General features: G+C 52.1%; 1 protein-coding gene across 1 annotated transcript in view; it reads left to right on the top strand.

Moving 5' to 3' along the window:
* Positions 1-21,282, top strand: part of EDA (ectodysplasin A) — a gene marked incomplete at both ends in the record, with an annotated part of 53,321 nt that overhangs the window by 22,373 nt on the left and 9,666 nt on the right. Inside the window, one exon of the mRNA XM_079541705.1 lies at positions 10,373-10,475. Coding sequence (XP_079397831.1) covers positions 10,373-10,475 — 103 coding nt within the window. The remainder of the gene's footprint in view (positions 1-10,372; positions 10,476-21,282) is intronic.

Raw genomic sequence — 21,282 nt, 5'->3', positions numbered from 1 at the left:
CTCTGCTGCCTGTTTATGTACAGTTCTGGTAAAACATCCCTTTCATTTGGGAGCCTTTCCCAGTCTGGCTGCTCCCAGGGGTCAAGGGAATAAAACCTCACGGCGCAGAGATCTGACAGCGCGATGCCTGTAAGCAGGCTGTGCCCAGCTGATGCTGCAGGGATGGGGCCGTGGCCAAGGAGTGCCCACCTGATGTGTGCCAAGGGAAATAAAGGCTCTGGTGGGCTGAACTTGGAGTGAAACGTGCCCAGCAGAACCTTTCTTTGTTTGGGTATCTGGTCAGTGCGCCGTTGCTCTTTGTCTGTTTAGGATGATTTAGAAAGCCAGCTTCAGAAACAAACAAACCCAAGCAAAGCTGCCTGAAAAAAAAAAAAAAAAAAAAAAAAGAAAAAAAAAAAAGCAACCAACCCTGTGAGGATACATTTGATACTTTTTCCTGGCAAAAAGTAAACAGTTTCCATCCTCCTTCAGTTTCCAGCCTGCTAAGGTCTCCGGGAGCCCCTCGGTGTGTGCTGCCCACCCATGGCTGTGCTGGGGGCTGTGGGGCTGCGGGCTGCCCCCGCTGCAGGTGGGGCTGCACGTTGCCCCAGGCTCTGCTCCATTCCACGTCCCCACCACGGCCAGGAGGTGACCTGGGATGACACTGGGAGCAGTTGCAAAAGTCTGTCTTTAAACTGTAACTTTTCTTACCCTCAGCCCCAAGCCATGGAGCTGTTGGTCTCACCCAGAAAAGCAGGAAAATGCTTCCTGGCTGCAGGAGTGAGGGCTTTTTTTCCTAATTTTCTTTGCTGCAGCAGTGTTTCTCATTAAGCAAAGGCATGCAGAGTGCCTGGATGAGACCTCTCTAGCATGCGTGCCACACCGAGGTGCGTGCCTATGTATGCATGTATGAGATGCATCCGTGTGTGTGTACAGGTGGGCACGAGGGCACGCTCAGATGGCTAGGAAGCTTCGCAGCTGCCATAAAGCAATCCATAGCAGCACTTGCTTCTTCCACGTCTGCTTCCCAGCAGTTTGCTGGGTAAAAAGGAAGAAAGGATAGCGATAAAATGTATTGTTAAAGAGACAGAGCAGCTGAGGCTTCCTGGGCGGGAGCAGTGCGGGGGGTGATGGGCTGTGCTGGAGGAGCAGCTCAGGGGCACTGCGCTGTGCTGGGCTCGTGCTGGTGGAACTGCTATCACAGAAGGCTTCAGAGCCAGCTTGCAGTTGATGCGAGCCTGTTTAGTTGTCGTTTCAGGAATTTGGCACGGGCCGTGTTTATGAAATTTTTATTTCCTGGCTTGTTTTTTTCTTTTATTTTTAACCTCCAGAAAGTCACTTAACCTTTCCGTGCCTCGCTTTGCTGCTCTGCGGAAAGCAGCTCCCAAAGCAGCAGAAGCCCCTTTGCAAGCTCAGCGTCACACCCCGATATCTAAATTCGCTTTGACAAACTCTCAGGACCCTACAAAGGCTCTGTGTGTCTGCATCCCAAAGTGCAAACCTGGGAGCAGCTCCCGGCAGCTGTGCCGCAGCTGGGCTGGCGCACGAGATGGGAACATCTGGCCGGCCTGACGTCCCGCAGCCCCGGTGTCGTGAAAGCTGCGCCGATGCGTTGTGCACAGCATCTTTCTGCTGCTCTGCTCGCCTCTTTAGAAGGCGTGCTCTCTCTGTTTCAGCACATCAAAGCTGGAAGCAGAAAGGCTTGGCTTGCAGAAAGCAGAACGAACCAACGCCTCTCCTTTCTTGTACGGCTTTGCTGCGTCTCTCGCGCACAGCCGGAGATTGAGCCTCGTACGTGAGCTTTATTAGCCCAGAGGAGAAGGCAGTTCCTCTGTTAGCTCCAGATTGCACTTGCTAGTGCTCTGGTGGCTGCTGCCCAGGCTGCTGGGCCGTGGGAGGCTCTTGTCTCCTGATTGCAGCACTCCTTGGCCTCCACGCAGAGAGTGAATGGGGGATGTTTTTCTGCTTACAGATCCGTGTGGAGCTTACACAGCAGGCATGGGGCAGCCTTGGGGCTCAGCCTCTGCTCGTTGTGGGTGCCTGGGACCGACTGTGCACCATCACAGAATCGTAATGGATTGCGTGCATTGTATGGAAAATCGAGGTGTGGATGAGTTGAAGTCCCCAAAGGATTCCCAGCTCTTTTCCCATGGATTCTGTAGTGTGATAAGAGATCACATCTCCTTTCCCAGACCGTATCTGTAGGGAGTTGTGGATCTGGGCAGGGCACAGAGACCACCTGGGTGCCCTCAGCCACCCCAACCCCTCCAGCATCCAGCAGGTCTCAACAGCACAGCCTCAGCTTGGCGTAGGGCCATGCTAAGGGGATGCTGGATTCCCCCTGGTGCTGAGGTCCGGTGTGCTCCAGGACATCACTCCTTCCAGCAGGGCGCAGGCAGCCGGGGAAACCAAACAAACACAGTTTGGATTTTTGGCAAGAATCGCCTTGATCTGTGGATGAGGTAATTGGTTTCCCAGGTGCCGTGTGCTGAGGAGAACCTTGGAGCTCTCTGCTCTCAAGAGCAGGGCCTCGAGGGCCATTCCTGTTCCCCAGTCCCATACCCCAGCTGAGTGCATGCTGGCTGATCCTCCGTCCTCCAACTGATCATCCTCCCTGCATCTTCCCACTGGGAAGTGCTTTCCCCCTCCTCTCTGCGATGCACAAACCTCAGCCCTGTGGTGAGAGAGCTGCCAAAAGCACGAGACCTTTCGCTTCCAAAGCAGTGCAGTTGGTGCTGGGGGATTCGCTTTGCTGGCGCTGCTGCGCCCCACGGCAGAGTGAGCGCTGTCAGAGCTCTTGGTTGTGTTTGCATGCAGCTGTAGTCTCTTTTGACAGTAATTGCAATGGATCTGATTAATTTAGGCAACAAAGCGTGATTTCTTTAGCAGGTTAATTTGATGGAATTAAACTGGCAGTTGCTGCCTCACGCCACGATACCCTGTGGGAGTGGCTGTTCACCTTCCCTGCTGAAATAGGTGTCTCATAAAGGAATGAAAGGATGTGCTGAGCTGCTGTGTGCCCCTCGGGGGTCAGAAGCAGCAGCCAACACCAGTGGCTCTGCAACCATCCCAGTGCAGATTGCATTGGAGGTGTGTGGGCAGTGGTGCCACCGATGGCAGCCCCAGCTGCTGTGCTGCTGCTGGCCTGGCTCCTGGCTGGGTGTTTGGTGGTTGCCACACATACAGTGCACTTGGTTTTCTTTTATGGTGATACTGTTTGGCTTGGACCACTTGAAGTCCTCCTCCTGTTTCCTTCCCTTCTGCCTCTCCTTCCAGTGAAATGTCATAGAATTAATCACAGCCAAGGGCCTGGTTGAGCATCCAGATTTAGAAAATAGGGTTTGAAAGCCCTCGTGCTGAAAGTAAAGATGCGCTCCAACAGGAAGTCTTTGTTTTGTTACGGAGCAACAAAGGGAAAAAATAAAAGTTTTAAAAGTTGACAGCAAAAAAAAAAAAAAAAAAAAAAAAAAAAAAAAAAAAAAAGATGTTGAGACATTGAAGATATGCAGAGTTTGTGAGGATGTGGCTCCGGGCTGTGCTGGGGCTGCAGTGGTGGGGAGGCAGAGTGCAGATGGAGGAAGGCAGAATGGGGAAGGTGTGCTGGCGTTGGGTTGGTGGTGCTGCGCTCTGCAGCCTGCGAGGGCTTTGGTGGGAGGATGAGGAAAGCATTGCTATTGATGTGCGAGAGGAGAAACTGTGACCTCCATATGGAGGGGGACACAGCCCAGCTGGCTCAAAATGGGGCTGAAAAAGACTATGAAGGCTAATTAAAATGTGAAAAACTGAGAATTCGTGCTAATAGACAGCAGATCTCTGTCTGGCGCTGGTTCACAGCTAAATCTGATTTCCTTGGGAGAGGAAAGGAACTGATTTGAGGCCCATACCTTGCACTGACACTGATTCTTCTCAGCCCTTTTACCAGCGTGTTCCCAGAGCGGGGTTGGGTTTCTGCAGGTCTGCCTGCAGCAGGAACCTCTTAGAGCCGCTACCATTAAGAAATTCAGCACAGGTGTCTTCCTGCGTGGTGTTAAACTCAGCGTTGACCTCGTTCTCCCCCAACATCTGGGTTGTGTTTTTAGCTTTCCCTTCCCGTGCCAACAGGTGCAGTCAATTGAAGAACCCAACACTGCAGTGTGCCGTGGGGCTGGAGCATCAGCATTTGTGCACGGCCAGCCTGCGTTGAGCACGAGAGGCGGTGATGGAGATGCCAGCCAGAGCAGCTCCTGTCCCCGTGGGGATGGAGGTCCTGTAGTCACAGCCTCCATCACCTCACCACCACCTGGAGGGCAGGCCTTGGGGCTCGCAGCACTGTTGTTCTCTGCAGCTGGCATGGGTCTGTTTCCATCTCCCCTTGGCAGCTCTCAAGGTCCATTCCCTTCAGCACTGTCTGTGGAGCTCGTGGTTGCAATGCTGAGGCTTCCGTATGGCTTTCACTCCCCCTCTGGGCTGAAGCTGTGTAAAAACAACTGCTGGTATGGATGAGCAGTCATAGCTGCATTCCCCTAGGCCACGAAGGAGCCATCATAGGAGGAGGGTTGGACTGCTTTCCTAAGCCAGCAGAGGCCAACTCCCATTGCTGATCCCAGCGGCACCTCTGCACCCAGGGCTGCACAAATGTTGCCCTCCAGCAGGCTGCTCTTGCTGGTGTTCAGCCTGAAATGTCTGAGAAATATCCCTCAGTGTTCTGTGCTTAACTTGCAAACCCTGGGCTGAGGTGTCCAGTGAATGGTATGGAAGCGTCTTGCCCTGCTCCATCCCCACCGTGGCATCACTGAGGGGTTCTGCAGCATGGCAGGATGGTGAGCAGCTCTGAGTCATACAGAAGGCATTCATCTGTTCTCTCTTCTGTAACGTGAGCGTGCCATTAACTACAGTTAGCAGTTAGCTGTGTTTGAAAAGTAGAAATGAGTTAATGGTAGAAATATAAATACATGGGACATTGCACGTTAAACTCGGCTAAATTTATGGGATGTGCAGGAGGCGCTTTGATTAGCTGTGCAAAGCTGAAATAGCTGTGAAAGCACCATGAGCCAGCACCACACTGTGGAGGGAGAAGTGCTTTTGCTTTGAAGACAGGGATGCTTGTGGCTGTTTTTGCTTGGAGAGCCGTGGGTGCCCCATGCCTGCAGGTTTCAGGGCCAGGTTGGATGTGGCCCTGGGCTGCCTGATCTGATGGGTGGCAGCCAGCCCAGGGCAGCAGGTTGGAGTGAGATGACCTTTATGGTCCCCTCCAACCGAAGCCATTCTTTGAAGTGGTGTCAGGATCCCTGTGAGGATGCCCCTCTGCTCCAAGTGGGTTCCGACCATCTCCTCCCTGTGCAGTAAGTGCTGCCCTGAGGAGGAGCAGGGTCAGGCTGCTCGGTCCTAGCTCAGCTCTGCAGGATAGTTTATGAGCTGCGTTGTAACCTCTAATGACCATTAATTGTGTGTGAGTATTGGCTGGTAACGAGCCTTGAACTGATAACCGGCATCTTTGTTGAATGCTCTGTGCTGAAAAACGCAGTAGCTTTCCCGAGTAATGAAGTTAAAATACCAATAAAATCTTAGGAAAATATGCTCCCTCCCTCTTTTATTGTTGTCTAATCACTTTATATTACTGCAGTGCCTCGAAGACCCAAGAGCAGGACTTGGTGGGTTCGTGTTTAAAGCCATGATTGCGCAGTGCTGTGCTGAGAGGCTGCTCAGCTATGGGCAGGAATGCTCCAGCCCTCTGTCGGCACAGTCTGCCCGGATCACTTGGCCTGAGCTCAGTGGCATCTCTGGAGCTTTCATCTCCTAAAGTGGTTCATGGGACGTCTCAAAATGGAAGGGTGAAGTGCAGCTCCAAGGAGGCTGTGGATGCCCCATCGCTGCAGGCATTCAAGGCCAGGCTGGATGTGGCTCTGGGCAGCCTGGGCTGCTGGTTGGTGACCTGCACGCAGCAGGGGGTTGGAACTGGATGAGCACTGTGGTTCTTTTCAACCCAGGCCGTTCTGTGATTCCAGGCCCCACACAGAATGTCTCAAAACGGGTAGGAAGCATCCCTGCTTATTGCAGGGCAGTTGGGTTAGATGACCTTTAAGGCTCCCTTGCTAACTCAGCCAATTCTATGATTCTAGAAAATGTTGTTTGCAGAATTCCTTTGCCTCGTGGCTTTGGGAGGTGAAGTGTTTAAAGACGGCTGTGCAGTCCAACAGCCTCAGTGAGGATCCTCATGTGCAGATTAGAACGAGAGGGAATTGTGTTTTTCTTTGTCTTTTTTTCCCCTATCAATTCAAGAGCTGCTGTTCTGTGCCTGTGGGACCTCGGGCTGCAGCGTGAATAGCTGGCACAGCAACCCAGCTGCCATGCAGGGGGAAGGATGGCAGGGAGCGCTGAGAGGTGGAGCAATAAGGCGAGAAGGGTTTTGGGCAAGGGAAGCAATGAAGCTTTGTGAAGGAGATGAGAGCCACAGAATGGCTGACGTGGGAAGGGCCCCCAAAACCCATCCGTTTCCATCCCTGCAGTGGGCTGGCAGCTCTCAGGCTGCCCAGGACGCAGCTCCAGGGATGGAGCATCCTGCTGTGTGCAGCCCCCCAGGGGAGGATCTGAGCCCCCAGCCCAGGCAGGGCGCAGCTGTGGGCTGGTGGCAGCTCAGCTCTGCCCAGGCGTTGGCTCACAGCATAGCTCACGTTTCAGGAACTTTGCATTCGGGGCCGGGCTGACAAACACGGCGTGTGTAAATTCTTGTCGTGTTTTGTCATGTTGAAATGAGGATTGTTTACTCTTTCTCTCCTTGCATTTTTATAAGAACGAGTCACGATGACAAAAAAACAAAGCCGAAAATATGTTGAATGGCTTCTTTGGTATAAAAAAAAAAAAAAAAACAACAAAGCTACTCCCCAAACTTCTTTTTTTTTTTTTTTTCTTTTTTTTTTTTTTTCCCAGCGTGTTTGAAAATAAATAATCTCCTTCGGGTTTGACACCACGTGTCACCACGGGCGAATTCCTGCTGTAGGACAATGGGCTGCGATTCAGGGAGCTGCTGCTGGAACCGCAGGCTGTGCCTGCTGACCTCCAGAGCCAAAAAGCAGCAGCAGTGCTCGCAGGGAACGGCTCCGAGGAGCTCCGTTGGCTCCCCGTCCTCACGCCGCTGATCTGCAAAGCTGCAAATGAGAGCGTGAATTGAATGAGAAGGGCAGCGTTTGGTGGTGAGGATGAGGAGGGCTCGGTGCCTCCCTGCTTCCCCCTTGGGAGCAGTTTGACCCTTTGGATGGTGGTGCCCAGTGGGTCTTTGTTCTGATGTGATGCATTGTGTTGCACAGGGGTGCAATTAAACCCCCAACCCTTTGCTATTATTTATATATCCCAGCGCTGCCTTGCTTTTCCTTATTGCTTGTAGTTTATATATCCAGCCCTAACGATGCTCCATCTGGGTCTTATATCCTGAAGAAAGATTCCAATTTATGGTACCTTTAAAATGTATTTATATATATATACGTGTGTATATAGATATATATATAATATACAATAAAATGCCTTTATTCTTCCTTTTGCAGAGTCCTTTCTTACAAACCAGATTGGCTTCTGAGTAACTGCAGGCGACGTTATTTTGGTAATTCCTATTGTGTTCTCATGGCATTCCAGAGTGTTATTGTTTGGTGTTTCCAGAGAGGTTCTGCATGTTGCTGCAGAGCAAACCAGTGCTTTTGTGTGCACGCCTTTGTGTTTGCTTTATTCTGCTACCAGAAAGCAAGGTATCACTGATTCATTGCAGCAGGGCGTGCTTTGGGCTATTGTTCCGCAGGTTATTTTGAGGTATGTTTTCCCCTGGGGGTTTTTCCTCTCTTTGCTGTTTGACCTTTCAGCGTCCCAGAGTGATCTTGCTGATTAAACATAGGGAGTCATAGTGGGTTTACACGGTGTTGGCCGTTTGAGGCCTTTGCATGGGAGTGCTGATGCCTCCAGCTTCGTGTGTAGCTGTAGCAAAAGTCCAGCAGGAGCTGCTGCTGCTTTGGCTGCAGGTGTATTTGCAGGGCTGTTTTTTGGGTGGTCCTGTATGGAGCCAAGGGTTGGACTCTGATCCTTGCGGTCCCTTCCAACACTGGATGTTCTATGGTTCAACCCTCGTTGCTCATGGTGGGAAGGGTCCTTTGCAGTACATCTGTGCTGTGACGCCGTCCTGGTGAGTGTTCTGCCTGGAGATGATGTCTCTCCCTGCATCTGTCCCAGTGGCTGCGCTGTGTTTTGCAAGCTGGGTGGCAAACACCTGCAACTTTCTGCTGGTACAGCCTCCGCTGTTGGAGACAAGTGGAAAACAAGAGGGTAGGTGAGGTTAACTCGAGGCAGAGTGCAGCCCAACGGCCAGGCTGAGAGCTGCAGACCCGTGAGCCGTGTGCTGCTGTTAGTCACATCTCAGGGGTGGCGGATGGGAGGAGCATCTCTGGCTCTTCAGCCCCACACAGCTGTGCTGGACCCGAGCGCTGTTTCCACCCGTGTGGGTGTGAGTTCTGTGTCTGAGAGCTGTATGGTGGGTAGGGGCAGTGGGGAGCATGGCTATGGGCAGCTTTTTTGCTGGAGCTTTTCTGGCTGTGCCATGCTGTGTGTGCTGCTGGGAGCACAGCTCCGTGCAACCAGAGCATCGCTGAGGCTGGAAAAGCCCTCTCGGATCCTCACCCCCCTACCACGTCCATGCCTGCATCCCTCACTGCCCATCCCCAGAGTTCTGAACTCCTCTGGGACGGTGACCCCACTGCTCCCTGGCAGCCGTGTCAATGCCTGACCGCTCTATGGAGAAGAAATTGTTCCTAATGTCCAGTGTGACCTGAAAGCAGTGCTGATGTTCCTCCTCCAGCCCGAGGAAAACCTCTCTAAGCCCCTTTGTGTCACTTCCCGGAGCTCAGTGCTGCTGTTTGCACTAATGAATGTTGCAGAAGCAGTCTCAGGCCAGGCTGCTCTGTACATCTTTTTTCCCTGCACCAGTTGTGTCAGTTTGCAGTCCAGGCTGCAGTCAGTTCTGCCAGACAGCTTTCTTTCATTGGAACTGTTCTCAGACTGCTCGCAGCTGCTGTGGCTGCCATCGCTGCCATAAGCAATAAGTTCTGTTATTTTCCTAAGACTGACTTTGTACGGTGATGGAGAGAGGGCAGGGGATCCGCAGGGTTAGCTGGTCCACCTCCTTGTCCTTCAGTCCCCTTTTGTGCGTTGTTCCCTGGAGATCACACGCTTACAAAAGAGGGGGAAGGAGTGGGGCAATGAAAACTTTGAATGGGTTTTACAATCACTGTTTTTTTTTTCCTTTTATTGCTCTTGTAGCTGGGTGAGCACAGTGTGCTGCAGCCAGCCCAGTGTGGGCAGCAGGGGTCCCAAACTGACCCTAGCAGGGGCTTTTGTGGCCTGTAGCTTCATACACTGCCCTTGTAGCTGCTCATCCATGAAAGGGGTTGGTTCTTCCCTGCTATTTAAAGGCTGCTTTGATGCGCTGGGTTTTGTTCTCTGTGCTGATAAGCTTTGGTGCTGCTTTTGGAAGCCTCTTTGTTCCTTCCTTAGATGGGTGCATGTTTGGTGTGGGTGTGTGTTTGTGGACCAATAAATGCAACCGAGTTCCTTCAGCGTGAGGAGGAAAACCCCATCCAGGTCACCAGCAGTGCAGTGCAGGCTGAAGGAGGTGGCTGCCACAGAATCATAGAATGCTTTGGGTTGGAAGGGACCTTTCAGATCACCCAGTTCCAACCCCCTGCTATAGGTAGGGACACCTCTCTCTAGCCCAGGTTGCTCACAGCCCCATCCAGCCTGGCCTTGACATGCAGTCTCCTGTTCTGTGGAGCAGGAGCGCATGGAGGAATGCCTCCAGCAATGGGCTGCTGCCACAGCTGTGCTGCTGGGCTGTGAGCTGCTGACCATCACAGGGCTCTGATGGCAGTGAGTGCTCTCCACCAACAGGAGATTGCTGCGGAGAAACGTTTCTCTCTTGGCAAAAGCCGTGTTATAACCATGTACTTGTCCTAGGTTTAAAGTGTTAATGATGTGGTATGCTGAATTGGATTTAAAGGTCCCTGAAGACCTCTGAATCTCAGTAGCTAATGAGGCTTACAGAAGGGAGCTGGGGAGAGGAAAACTTACTGGCAGTGAGCAGTACTGGTGAGAGCTCCAGGATTGAGCAAGTTTTGCAAAGGATAATTAAAAGCGATTGCATCAGCGTTTGGGGCTTTTGCTTATTTCCAGCTCGACCCTCCATGATCTGCGTGTTGGCTGCGGGCAGCAAGGTGGTTTTTACTGGGTTACCAAATAGGGAACAGAAATAACTCTTCTGGTGCAGCTCAGCCCCATTGGGAAATGCCCAGCTTCATCTTCTGCCTTGTGCTGTGCATCGATGTGCCCGCCTGCTTGGATGCCTGGGCTCTCCAGCAGCCTTAACCTTGTCCTTGTCTTGCAGCTGGCTTTGCTGAACTTCTTTCACCCCGAAGAAAAGCTGCATGTTGGAGAAGGCAGACGTGTGCGCCGGAACAAGAGGAGTAAGGGCAGCGAGGGCCCAGATGGTGAGTCCTGCTGTGTTCCTTGTCTTCTCACCAAGGGGCCAAGCATAAGGACCTTTTCCTTCTTATCATGGTTATACGCAGAATTCTGTTTGTAAAGGAGAAAACAAACAGCATTCGTGGTGTATAGCAGTTTCTGTATGATTTTGATTGCCTTCCAGGGTGCTAATTCCAGCAGTCCTATTCCTACGTCCATAGGCCTAGTGAACTTGTGCAAAGTAGTGCTACTGGGTGTCCTTGTCCTTAATTCTTCCACAATACTCGAGGCTCTGTGCTCATTCCAGGTAACTGTTTGTACTTGTATGCCCATATTTGTTGCTCTGTTGGCCTGTTAGCTGTAGATCATCAAGTAGCTCTTCACTGTCTATCAAATGACTGCGAACATCTGCATCACAGAATGTTAGCTGTTCTCTAATAGGGTTTCAAGCACGCTGGAGGATCTCAGGTGGCTTCAAAGCGTGTGTTTATCTTTGAAAGCACACGTTTAATCTTTAACCTGGAAGCCACGGGCAGCAGAGCCCATTGCTGACATCTGTGATGGAGCTGGGCTGGTGCGTGGGACATGGGGTGATACGGGAGCAGCTTCCACTCCATGTGAGCTGCGTGCACGGTGCTGCCAGCAGATGTTTGGGGGATGAGTCTGGTCCACGAGGCTGTCAGAACGCCGGCTTCATGCTGACAGATGTGCAGAGAGCTGTGCGGTGAGCAGGAGCTGCTGAAAGCTGATGGAGGCTTTTCCCTCACTGTTGTGAGAGCGTGCCCCTCTCGTAGCACTGCTGCAGCCTTCCCACGTGTGCTGCAGGGCTCAGCCATCCCTGCAGTGCAACGTGCTCCCACCGTGTCTGCTTGGAAGTTACATTTTGACTGTGTGAGGTGATGGGGATGGGCAGAGTTGCCATAGTGATGGGTTGTGTCCTGGTGAGCTTAGCAGAAGGGGTTACATTAGCAAGCAATTAGCTAGTGTTTGGCTATCGCAGTTTTATTGGGTAGAGAGGCATTTAACAAGTGTCAGCTGCCAGGGAAGGGACTGTTCTGCTAACAGCCATGAAGTCAATAAACAAACAAAACTGCATTCTACCCCGTGCGATTGCTGGGGTTTGTTTTAGGTTTGCGTGCAGGAATCTGTTTTTCACAGAAGGAAAATGACTCATTTGAAAATATATGTACAAACCAATGATACTGGTATGGCATCACTGTTTTCTCCATGAGTTTTGCAAAGCTGCTCAAACCTTTGGTCTCCAAAGAGCCCCCAGAAGATAAAAGTGGATGCACTGCAGATCCCAGGAGGAAGCGAGTGTGCCTGCCATTGAGGCCTTGAGAATACTTGTCCAAAATTGGTCTGGGGACCCTCTGAGCCCCTTGCCATGTGTAGCCCAAAGTGCTGGGCAGGGTGGCACACAGCTGCTGCCCTTCCCACTGCACCAGCACTGCGCTGGGCGGCGAGATGGGAACACGGGATGTGACACTGGGAAGAGAATGTGGCTGCTTTCCTAAAAGTTGTTCTTTTTCTTTTAGGAAAATGAGCCTCCACGGCTTTGGCAGTGAGCGGGGCATTTGGAGGAGGGGGCAGAGTTGGTCCCATCTGTCCTTGGGGCAGGAGGCTGGGATGCTGAGGGGGCTGGGATGCTGAGGGGGCTGGGATGCTGAGGGGGCTGGGATGCTGAGGGGGCTGGGATGCTGAGGGGGCTGGGATGCTGAGGGGGCTGGGATGCTCAGGAGGCTGGGATGCTCAGGAGGCTGGGATGCTCAGGAGGCTGGGATGCTCACGGCTGATGAGTGCGTGGGCTTAATGCTGGTTGGTGCCCTGGAAGCACCTGAACAAAGCCAGGTTCATGTCCTGGGAGGAGGAGGAGGAGGATTAGGGAGGAGGCTGCCATGGGGCTGCCTTGCAGTGCCGTGGGCCTGATGCCCATCCACGTGCTGCCAAAATCAAGCTTGCACCACTGAGAGCTGCAGCCGCTTCTCTCTGCTCTTCAGGGAGCCCAGCACTCTCCTCGCAGTGCCCTGTGCTACCAACTCCACCTGCCTTACCCTGCTCCACCCCGTCCCTCTGCAGCATCTCCTCTCCTCTTTTCCCCTCCGTCCTTTCCATCTCGGTGTATTTATGCTGCTGTGGAACTGCTGCAGCTCCCAGATGGACAAATCATTCTGGAGCTGGTAATTAGCAACAGTTGTGCTAAAAGGAACCATCAAGAATGTTAAATTAGTCCACTTTTAAATAAACTGTGTATGAAATGTTAGATCTCTATTCCCAGAGCTGCAGTAAAAGCGCTGCTGGCTCTTTGCTAACAAAGCCAGAATATGGGAGTAGCATGGTTGTAAGTACAGAGACAATTCCGTGCTCTTGAGGTTATAAATAATGACAGAACATTTACAAAGCAGATGTCAATAGGACTCTTTAAAAAAACATGCTTAAAAAAAAAACAACCAACAAAAAACTAGTTTCTTTTTCTCCTACTTTCATCTCTGTTCCCAGTGAGATCCCTGCGGTGCTGCTTTCCTGGTCTGGTTGGTTTGTGCTGTTTGGTTTGGGGTTGGCCCTTCTTTGTTTTTTTAATCCCTTTCCTAGGTTTGTTCCTAGTGTGCTTGGTGAGAAACACGGCTGATTGTTCCCTGCCCTTTGATGGGGAGCGTGGCAGCTGGGGCACTGTCCTTAGCTGACAACACTTGGGTTCCTACTGCTTTGGCAGTCATTGCCGCCGAGGAAAGTCCTCAATGAGCAACGAGTTTCAGTGCTGCTGGTGGGTTTTGCTGGGGTGGAAATACCAAAGGCTTTTTGGCTGCTGCCCTCACACCCAGGGCTGCAGAGTGCAGGGTCAGCAGGGTGCCCAGCCGTCCCTGGGTTACGGCGCAGGTCGGTGCGCGGCGCGGCGCTCTGTTGTGCACTGAGGTCACAGAGGGACTTTTCCTGCTTGCTTCCTCTCCGTTGGAAAGGGAAGATGCAGCCCTCCGACTGCAGAGCCCAGAACAATCAGTTCCTTTGTGCCGGCCCCGTGCAATTCCCTACAGCCCAGGAATTCTCAGAAACACAGATGGATGAAGGGCGATAGAGCCTTATTGTGCTCGGAAACCATGGCGATGAGCTCTCCGTAAATAAAGAGCATTTCCTGGATACTGGAGCGGAGGAGACGGTCCCAGAAGAGCCACCTCACCAGAACACACTTGATCTTTTCTGGTTTCCCCCGAATTTCTCTGTGATTTCCCCCAAACCAGGAGGAGTTAAGATATGCCAGAGCAGACGTTGAGTCCTCACGTGTGAGGGCCGTCACCTCCCCGTGCTGACGCTGTCAGTACTTTCTATTACCACGGTTAAAACTGAGCCCACAAATCCCTTACAGCCCCTTGCCTATGGTGCACCTGCACTTGTTGTAATGGGGCATGCTACCTGTGGTGCACACAGCTCAGGCACTGCTCTGCCAGGAAGATTGGTGGCTACAAATGCAGTAACCTGATTGTAGATCACAGCCTGGTGTCTGTGCTGTTCTAACTGCTGTTTCCACAGAGACGCATCCAGAGAAGCTTAACAGCTGTTGGAACGTTCAGAGTGACATCCAGGTGGTGGTTCTCAGCTCTCTTGCAGCAGTGGCAGACAAACACCGACCCGTTGCTGCAAACAAACGGAGGTGGAAGTTGTGTTCAAGGAATCCTCTAGCACCAGGTGTGACATGTAAGGCAGTGCACAGACAGCAGAAACATTTTTAGCTCATCCTCGGCTCAGACTGCTTGGAGCTCAGTTCTTCTGAAATTACTCTTGAATTCTGAAACAACTTTGAGGCCAAATCCATCACAGTATCCATTAATGACCTTTGCTGAAGCCTCCCTCAGGCAGCCCTGGCCATCCTGCAGCAGAGGCATCATCTCAGGGATGTTCCACGGGACTCTGGGAGAGCAGAGATGCCAGCTCAAAGGGTTTGGAGTCACTTTCTGCAGCAGTGTGTGTTGGTGGTGTTTGGGTGAGGCTGTACTGCATCGGAAGTGAGGAGGTCTGCAAACCAATGGAGCCACAAAGTGCTCACTGAGCTCTGATGGTGCATGGCTAACCCAGTAGCATCCCTTCCAGCTGTGACCTGCACTGTTCCAAAAGAAGCCTTGCTTCTTCAATATTCCCACAGCTGTGATAGGATGCAGCTTTGTGTGTGTGTCCTCTTGCTCTGGTCCTTCCCCATTCATCTCCTGTCCGGTGTGGGTAAGGTGGGAGGACAGCATGCAAAGATTCTGAGATGCAGAGGAAACTTGGAAGGCTTGAGAGAGAATTCTGTGCTCGGAACTCCATCCAGGCCATGCATTCAGGTCCTTGTGCTGATTCAGCTTTTGGATGGGTTTCAGTCCTGTCCTGCCCAGATCCTCAGCGCTCACCCAGCGCCGTGTGTTGCAGCAGGCTGTGCTGGAACTTGAACTACTCTTTGAAACTTCTCTTAAAGCTGCGTGTTGAGCAGGGACCAGTATCATTAGAAGTAATTGGTGACTCCATATGAACTCCACTTGTGAAAACTGGGGCTTTTCATAACGCCTCTGGTCAAATGCTGACGCTTGAGAATCTCAGTTTCTTCTGTTACAAAGCATGGCCCTGGCTAATGAGAAGAGAACAGATGTTACAGCAGGGCGGGAGTGTGATTGCATCTGAGCTATGTGTGCATCTGGACCGTGAATGCCACGTACCAGGCATTGTAAAGGCTGACTTGGACTGGTGGCTGGTGATTCCTTCCCCACAGTGTGCCGGAGGCTCTATTGTCTGTCCTTGGGAAGTGTTTGCAGCTGAGCTTTGATTTCTGTGCACGCTTTGCTCGCTGGCCATGGCCCTGCAGCACTCTGCAGGCGCGTGGTGCTGTGGTCCATCTGGTCACTGAGTTGTGCTGCTGTGAGAGCTGGCTGTTGGGTGCATACCTCTCCAAACGGCTGGGGATGCTGCTCAGGGTCTGCTTGGCGACTGCACGCTCTGCCTTCTGCAGATTTGGGACAGAATAGTATTGGTCTGGTTTGCTGGCAGCCCTGCTTGTGGCAGAGGTGCTGGCACTTGCTGATCCTTGAGGTCCCTTCCAGCCTGAGCCATTCTGTCATTGTATGAATGCACTTATTTTCAGTCCGTGGCAGTCAGGGTGGGACTGAATAGCCAAACACAGAGCTGCAGCTCTGGCGATGGAATTGTGGAGCTGCCTTCAGTTGTGGCCTGTCTGTGCGCTCGTTAAAAACCCGCTCGGTTATACGAGACCAGATACATTCACCATAAAATAGGAGAAGTTGCACAAAGCTGCAGAACAGCACCAGCGAGGAGCTCTTTGGGGAAAAAGCTGTGAATGAGGCACGACAATTCCATGTTTTCATTAGGGCTTTGTTGGCCGTGATGTATAGCTATTGGTGCTGTGAATGTGAGCAGGGCTCAGCTCAGTGCTCATTCATCTGACTGCAGTGATGTGAATGGATGGAGTGGGGCAGAGCCAGGTAGCGCTGTGCTGGGTCAGAATGCTGTCAGTGAAGGTGCAGGCTTCCCAAAACACGGTCTCTGTCTCTCCCTTGGGTTTCTTTCCGCTCCTTTTCAGGTTCCTCCAAACGTGAGCACACGTGCACGCGTGTTTGCATCAGCAGCAGAGCCTGCGCAGCTCTGCGTCATTAAAACCATCAGAACAGCTCAGAACAATGCAGAGGTTTGCAGTGCAATGAGATTGCAGGCAGGAAGAAGGAGAACCATGTCGGCTTGCGCAGAGAGAGGAGGGCTGGGTGGGTTTCCTCCTGCCTGCGCTGGTTCCTCGGGCCTGGCTGTCTTCGAGTGCATTGGAAATGGCCCATTGCAGAGCATCTTCCCTCCGCTCAGCTCCAACCTTGCAGCAGCACTGCTGGGGAATCGCTTCTGCAGGAATTCGGGACATATGTTACTTGTTTATCTTAGTGGGATGTGACTTAAAATGTCAGAATGTTTTGTGTTAAGCAACAACCGAATAAAACAAACAAAATAAAAACACAGCTGTAATACCACGCTTTAAATAGTTGCATTCAAATATGTGGTATTGATAAAGTAAGCAATAGGGTGCAGCGGTGTGTAGAAAACAAGCGTTGCGAGGCCGGCCAGCCCAAAAGCAGCCTTGAGATCCTCGAATTGGAAATAGTAATGCTGTTTGTCAGCTCCGCTCAAAGATCCAGCTCTTGGAATCCACCCGCAGCGCCCGAAGGGAAACAAAAGCACATCATATTCTTCCATAGCCAGCGAGAGTGCGGAGAGATGAAATGTGACGGCCGCAGGTTCTGCTGTGAGCCCCAGGAACTTGGCTGGGACTGATGGTGTGGGAGCGGAGCTGCGAGGGGCGGAGATTTATGTGCGATTGGTTTTGTGCTGTTCTGAGAAGCCGGCGCAGCGATGTTCTGCCAGCAGCGGTGGCTCTGCGGCTAATTGGGAGCAGGACGGGGTCTGTGCTGGGGAGCCCCGTGCTGTGCTCCCACCTGATGGGGTCAGGATCCTGCACAGCCCCTCGTGCTGGCAGTGCCGTGCTGGTGCTGTAGGTGCACGCGGAGGGTTGAGCCTGCTGCCACCTCAGCTCTTCCCTGCTGCCAGCCGCGGGGCCCCTCTTGCCTCCAATCCTTCAACGCTTCAGTTTGCTGAAGTTTTTCTGTTCTTTTGAGGCAGCGGTGCAAATGAGAACCTCCGGTGTGATGAAAGCTTTGAGTTTCAGCTGTTCTCCCAGCATGGTTTTGAGGGATGTTGCAAAGTGCTTGGTGGGTTACCACGGCCAGCAGGGACAGCTGGGAGCTGCCTGCAGGCTTGCTGCTGGGCCTGTTGCTGCATTGGGGTGCTTACACCTGGCAATGTGACACACGCTGTGCTGCTGCTCTCCTACATCTGTCTGTTGCAATCCTGCTCCGCTTCAGTTCAGTTGAGCAGCTCTAACTGATGATTTTTTCCCTTTAATCTGATTAAAGACCATTGTAAAGTGCATCACAGCTGCCTGCCGCTGTTAGCCAGCATCTCTGCATTCCTGCCTTTCACTCATAAGCTCAACCAAGTTATTCCCATTGTGGAGAGCCTTGCTTTCTTAATCATCAAACCGGGCAGAAATCTCTCTGAAGCGCTGGTAGGAGAGAAAAACAATGGTGACAGCAACAAACCTGCAAGGTGATGAGCTGTCGTGGCAGCCTGAGGCTGTCTGAGGAGGAGCACGGTGCGGCTCCGGGGAGCACAAGGAGCTGGGGCTGCTCCCACAGCAGTGCATGGGCTCAGAGCAGCAGGGAGGGAGCAGGCTGCTACCCGTGGGGCTCCCGGAGCAGAACGATCATCTGGACGGCACATGGGTGTGGGTTTGTCCTCTGATAGATTGCTCAGAGGAGAGCAGTGAGGCAGCAGAAAGCTGCTCTCGTACCGAATTCACCAGCAGATAAACGATCTTCAGCCTTTGGCGCTGGTGCAGAAACTCTCAAAGCCTCGTGGCCGAGCACGCAGCGACCCAGAAGTGCCAGAGGAGACCTCAGTGTGGGATACTTCCCCTGGAGGTGTGTGGGAAAAGTCCTCTGGGGAGATGAAGAATGGCCCTAAAAGTGGATGGAGCCGAGGGAGTGCCTCGAAAGAGCACGGAGAGCTGCAAAATGCTCATCATCTTGAGGAAACTGGTTTTGAGTGTCAGTTCAGTTCAGCACAGGGGTGGGGGATCGGAGCCGTGGCAGATGTGAGTTGGGGCTGAGCCTTGGCTGGGCACTGAGCAACGTGTGGCTCAGGATAACGGTGGCACTGTCTTGTAAGCAAAGACCCCTGATGTGTAGGACGTGGGGCCTGTGGTGTGTGGGGGGGGTCATCGTGGAGCATCTCAAAGGAGTGAGAACAGGATAATGGAGGGTGGCTGTGTCCATGTGTGAGCTTAAAAAAAATCATTGGAACAAAAGCAGAGAGAGGCAACAATGGTGGCTGAGAATAACCGATGGCCCGGGGCTCTGCCCTGTGTGCTTATGCGTCAAACAGCACGATTTCATCCTTTTCCCTTGCTCTGTACAATGAGCTCCCCTTTCCGTTCTGTAATACATCCAGTGTATTTGGATTTACTGAAGTTACTCCAGGCCTTGTACCTGGGACATCCCATCCCACGCTTGGGTTCACCCCTTCCTCCTGCCATTGCTGACAGCATCTTTCCTCTGCTCCCAGCAGGAGACCGCCCTTCCTCTTCCCACCCCCAAAACCCACTCTGCCAAAGCATACCAGACGTTTGGAGCAGTGCATGGTATGTTTTATGTCTTGGATGCTTTCCTACATCTATAATTCATCCTATTTTCCGGAGTGATAATAGCAAATAAGAGCTGCTCCTCGAGAGCTGCTGCCTGGCTCTTTGGAATTGGTGAAGAAGCACTTTCTGTTCAAGGGAAGGGGAAAATTCATCCTGCTTCAGTATTTGTATTGCTGATATTTCAGCGGAGTCCAAGAAGCTTTCATCTGGCTAGACCAAATTTCCTGAAAATGTTGAAAACATATTGGTTCAAAACCTCCCCAAACCCACGTGTTCTGGATTAAGCATGTGTTGGGAGCTAACATCCTTCTTTCCCCAGCTCCGCCATGGTCTGGCATTAATAACACAGCACTTGGAAATGTTTGAAAAGCCTCACATATCTCATAGCCCCGTGAGTGGAGTGAACATCGGTGCACCCATTCTGCAAACGAAATGATGGAGTTGTGGAGGTTGAAGTGGGCCTTCCCATCTCATCCGTTGGGACAGCGTGTCAAAGCGTGTCTCATTGCTTGAAAACTTTATCTCTGGAGTAGCGATTGAGCCTTTCTTGGTCTCTTCCCCACTCCCCCCAGCATTAGTTAGAGAGGGATACGGGGCTCGATGGAGGCTTACTGGGCAGGACTTCATTAATCCTTGGTCATCATCATGGTTCCTTGTGGTCTTACCTGCTGTGAAATGACAGCGTCCACCATGCAAGGTTATACCGACTGCCACAGCCTTCTCTTTGGGACACCAAAGTCAAGAAGGACTTTGACCAGCAGCCATATGTCTGTTGGTCTCTTCTCTAGTGATGCTTTCCCCGCCGTGGCCAGGTGGGCAAGCTGGGTTCTGCAAACCATCTCTTCTCCAGGGGCCTCTGGTGGAGTCAGGCAGCATTCAGAGCTCCCTCTGGGATCCAGCAAGCGATCTCTTTGTTAAACCAGATGGCTACCAGGATTTGGAAGAGTGCTTTGCTCAAATTCCCATCGCTGTTGAGAGAGGCGGTTGTTAAACCTGGCATTCCTCTTGCAACCACAGCCAGAAGCTCCCGCTTCAAAGACGAGGCTGCAGGTTTTTGGGAATGCACAACGTTGGGAAGATGGGCCTGCTGGATAAGTCACACCGAGCTCCTGCTTCTGTTCTCATCTTCAGGTTGCAACTGTGCTGGAAGTGAAGGGACGTGTCTGCAAGGTGGACAGGGAATCGCTGGGTCTGGGTTCTGCCTGTCCCTGGGGTGAGGGTGGCTCAGCAGTCTTCCTTGGGACAGCTTTCTGCAATGGCCTTTTGCAGGTTTTACATCAAACCAACGTAATTACAAAGATCTGTTCCTGTCAGTAAGACCAGTTTGAACCATTCTGAAAGAATTCGAGCTATTTCTCGTTAATCCACACACACAGCTAATAAGTGAACGCAGGTTGGTTTGTGTTTTTTGTTATTTTAAATATGCTATTTATATCAGCGCATGACCTAAAGAGGTTTGGGGGTATTTTTGTATTTATAGCAAATCACAGCAGCGTGTAGCACATAGAAAAGTAAAATCAAGGAGGGGGGAAAAGCAAACTCTCTTAATCTTTATAAGCGAAAACATGTCATGTGTAATATCCTCGAGTTGCATCACCATCTGGTTTCTCTGCAGCCCGTGGTGGTTATGCAGCAGATGTTGGGGCCGACCCCATCCCTGCAGCACTGTGCAGTGCCCTCTGCGTGGCCACATGTGCTGCCCTGCACAGCGCTGGCCCACCTGCTGCAATCCCTCCCTTGGCGTTGGGAAGCGGCCGCAGGGATTCTGCTGGTGCTGCCCCAGATCTCCTCCCGTGTTTCCCCCCTGTGCCAACCCTCTGCAGGGGGAGGGCCGTGTTTGGGTTGGGGGTTATGGAGGGTATGACGAGTGGTAGAAGCAGCTCAGCTTGCCGGCTTTGGTGCTTTGAGCCAAGTTAGCAGCCTGCTTCGTGGTTCTGTGCTAACAGCCTGCAGTGCCCTTGGGAAGAATTCTCTCCAACAGGACTGATGAACTGTTGAGCCTTTCTGGCAGTGCCCTATGGGGCTGAAGGTTCACACTGAGCCAGCAGACCCCTCAAGACCTGTGCTGCTCTCCTGGAGGTTTGGAATAGCCCCCTCATTTCCAGCTTGGTTGCCTTTGGGCAGGAGCCTTTCTACAAAAACGTTCTCGTTTGAACTCAGCTCTGTATGGAGGAGCTCCACCAGGCAGCAGCAATCTTCACTCCATGTGTGTGGGTCATTTGTAGGACTGTGCATCCTGTATGAGTGAACCCCATCCCATGCTCACTGCTGTGACCTTCAAGGCCTTCCTTCTGCTGCCCCTCTTCTCTGTCTTGGTGCTTCTTGACAGCTTTGCTGAAGCAAAGGGTTCCACAGAACTGTGAGCTCTTCTGAGGAAGAGCAGCATAGGAGCGGAAGAGCAAATTTCATTTCAGCTGAAGCGAAACAGAGGGGAGGATAAACTTCCCTCAGTTTGGTTTGGCCTCAAGCACGAATAGAAAGCTTGCAGGGAAGAATATAAGTGGGGTTATGAGGAGGAAGAGTGGAAGCTGAGCACAAATACAAATGCAGAAGAGCCCCGTGCTGTGGCAGGTATTGGGGTGGAACTGTGCTTCCCAAACTCAGTGAGAGGC

This window comes from Tetrao urogallus, assembly GCF_951394365.1.
Source record: "Tetrao urogallus genome assembly, chromosome: 13".
NCBI lineage: Eukaryota > Metazoa > Chordata > Aves > Galliformes > Phasianidae > Tetrao > Tetrao urogallus.
This window is presented reverse-complemented; position numbering and strand designations above follow the sequence as displayed.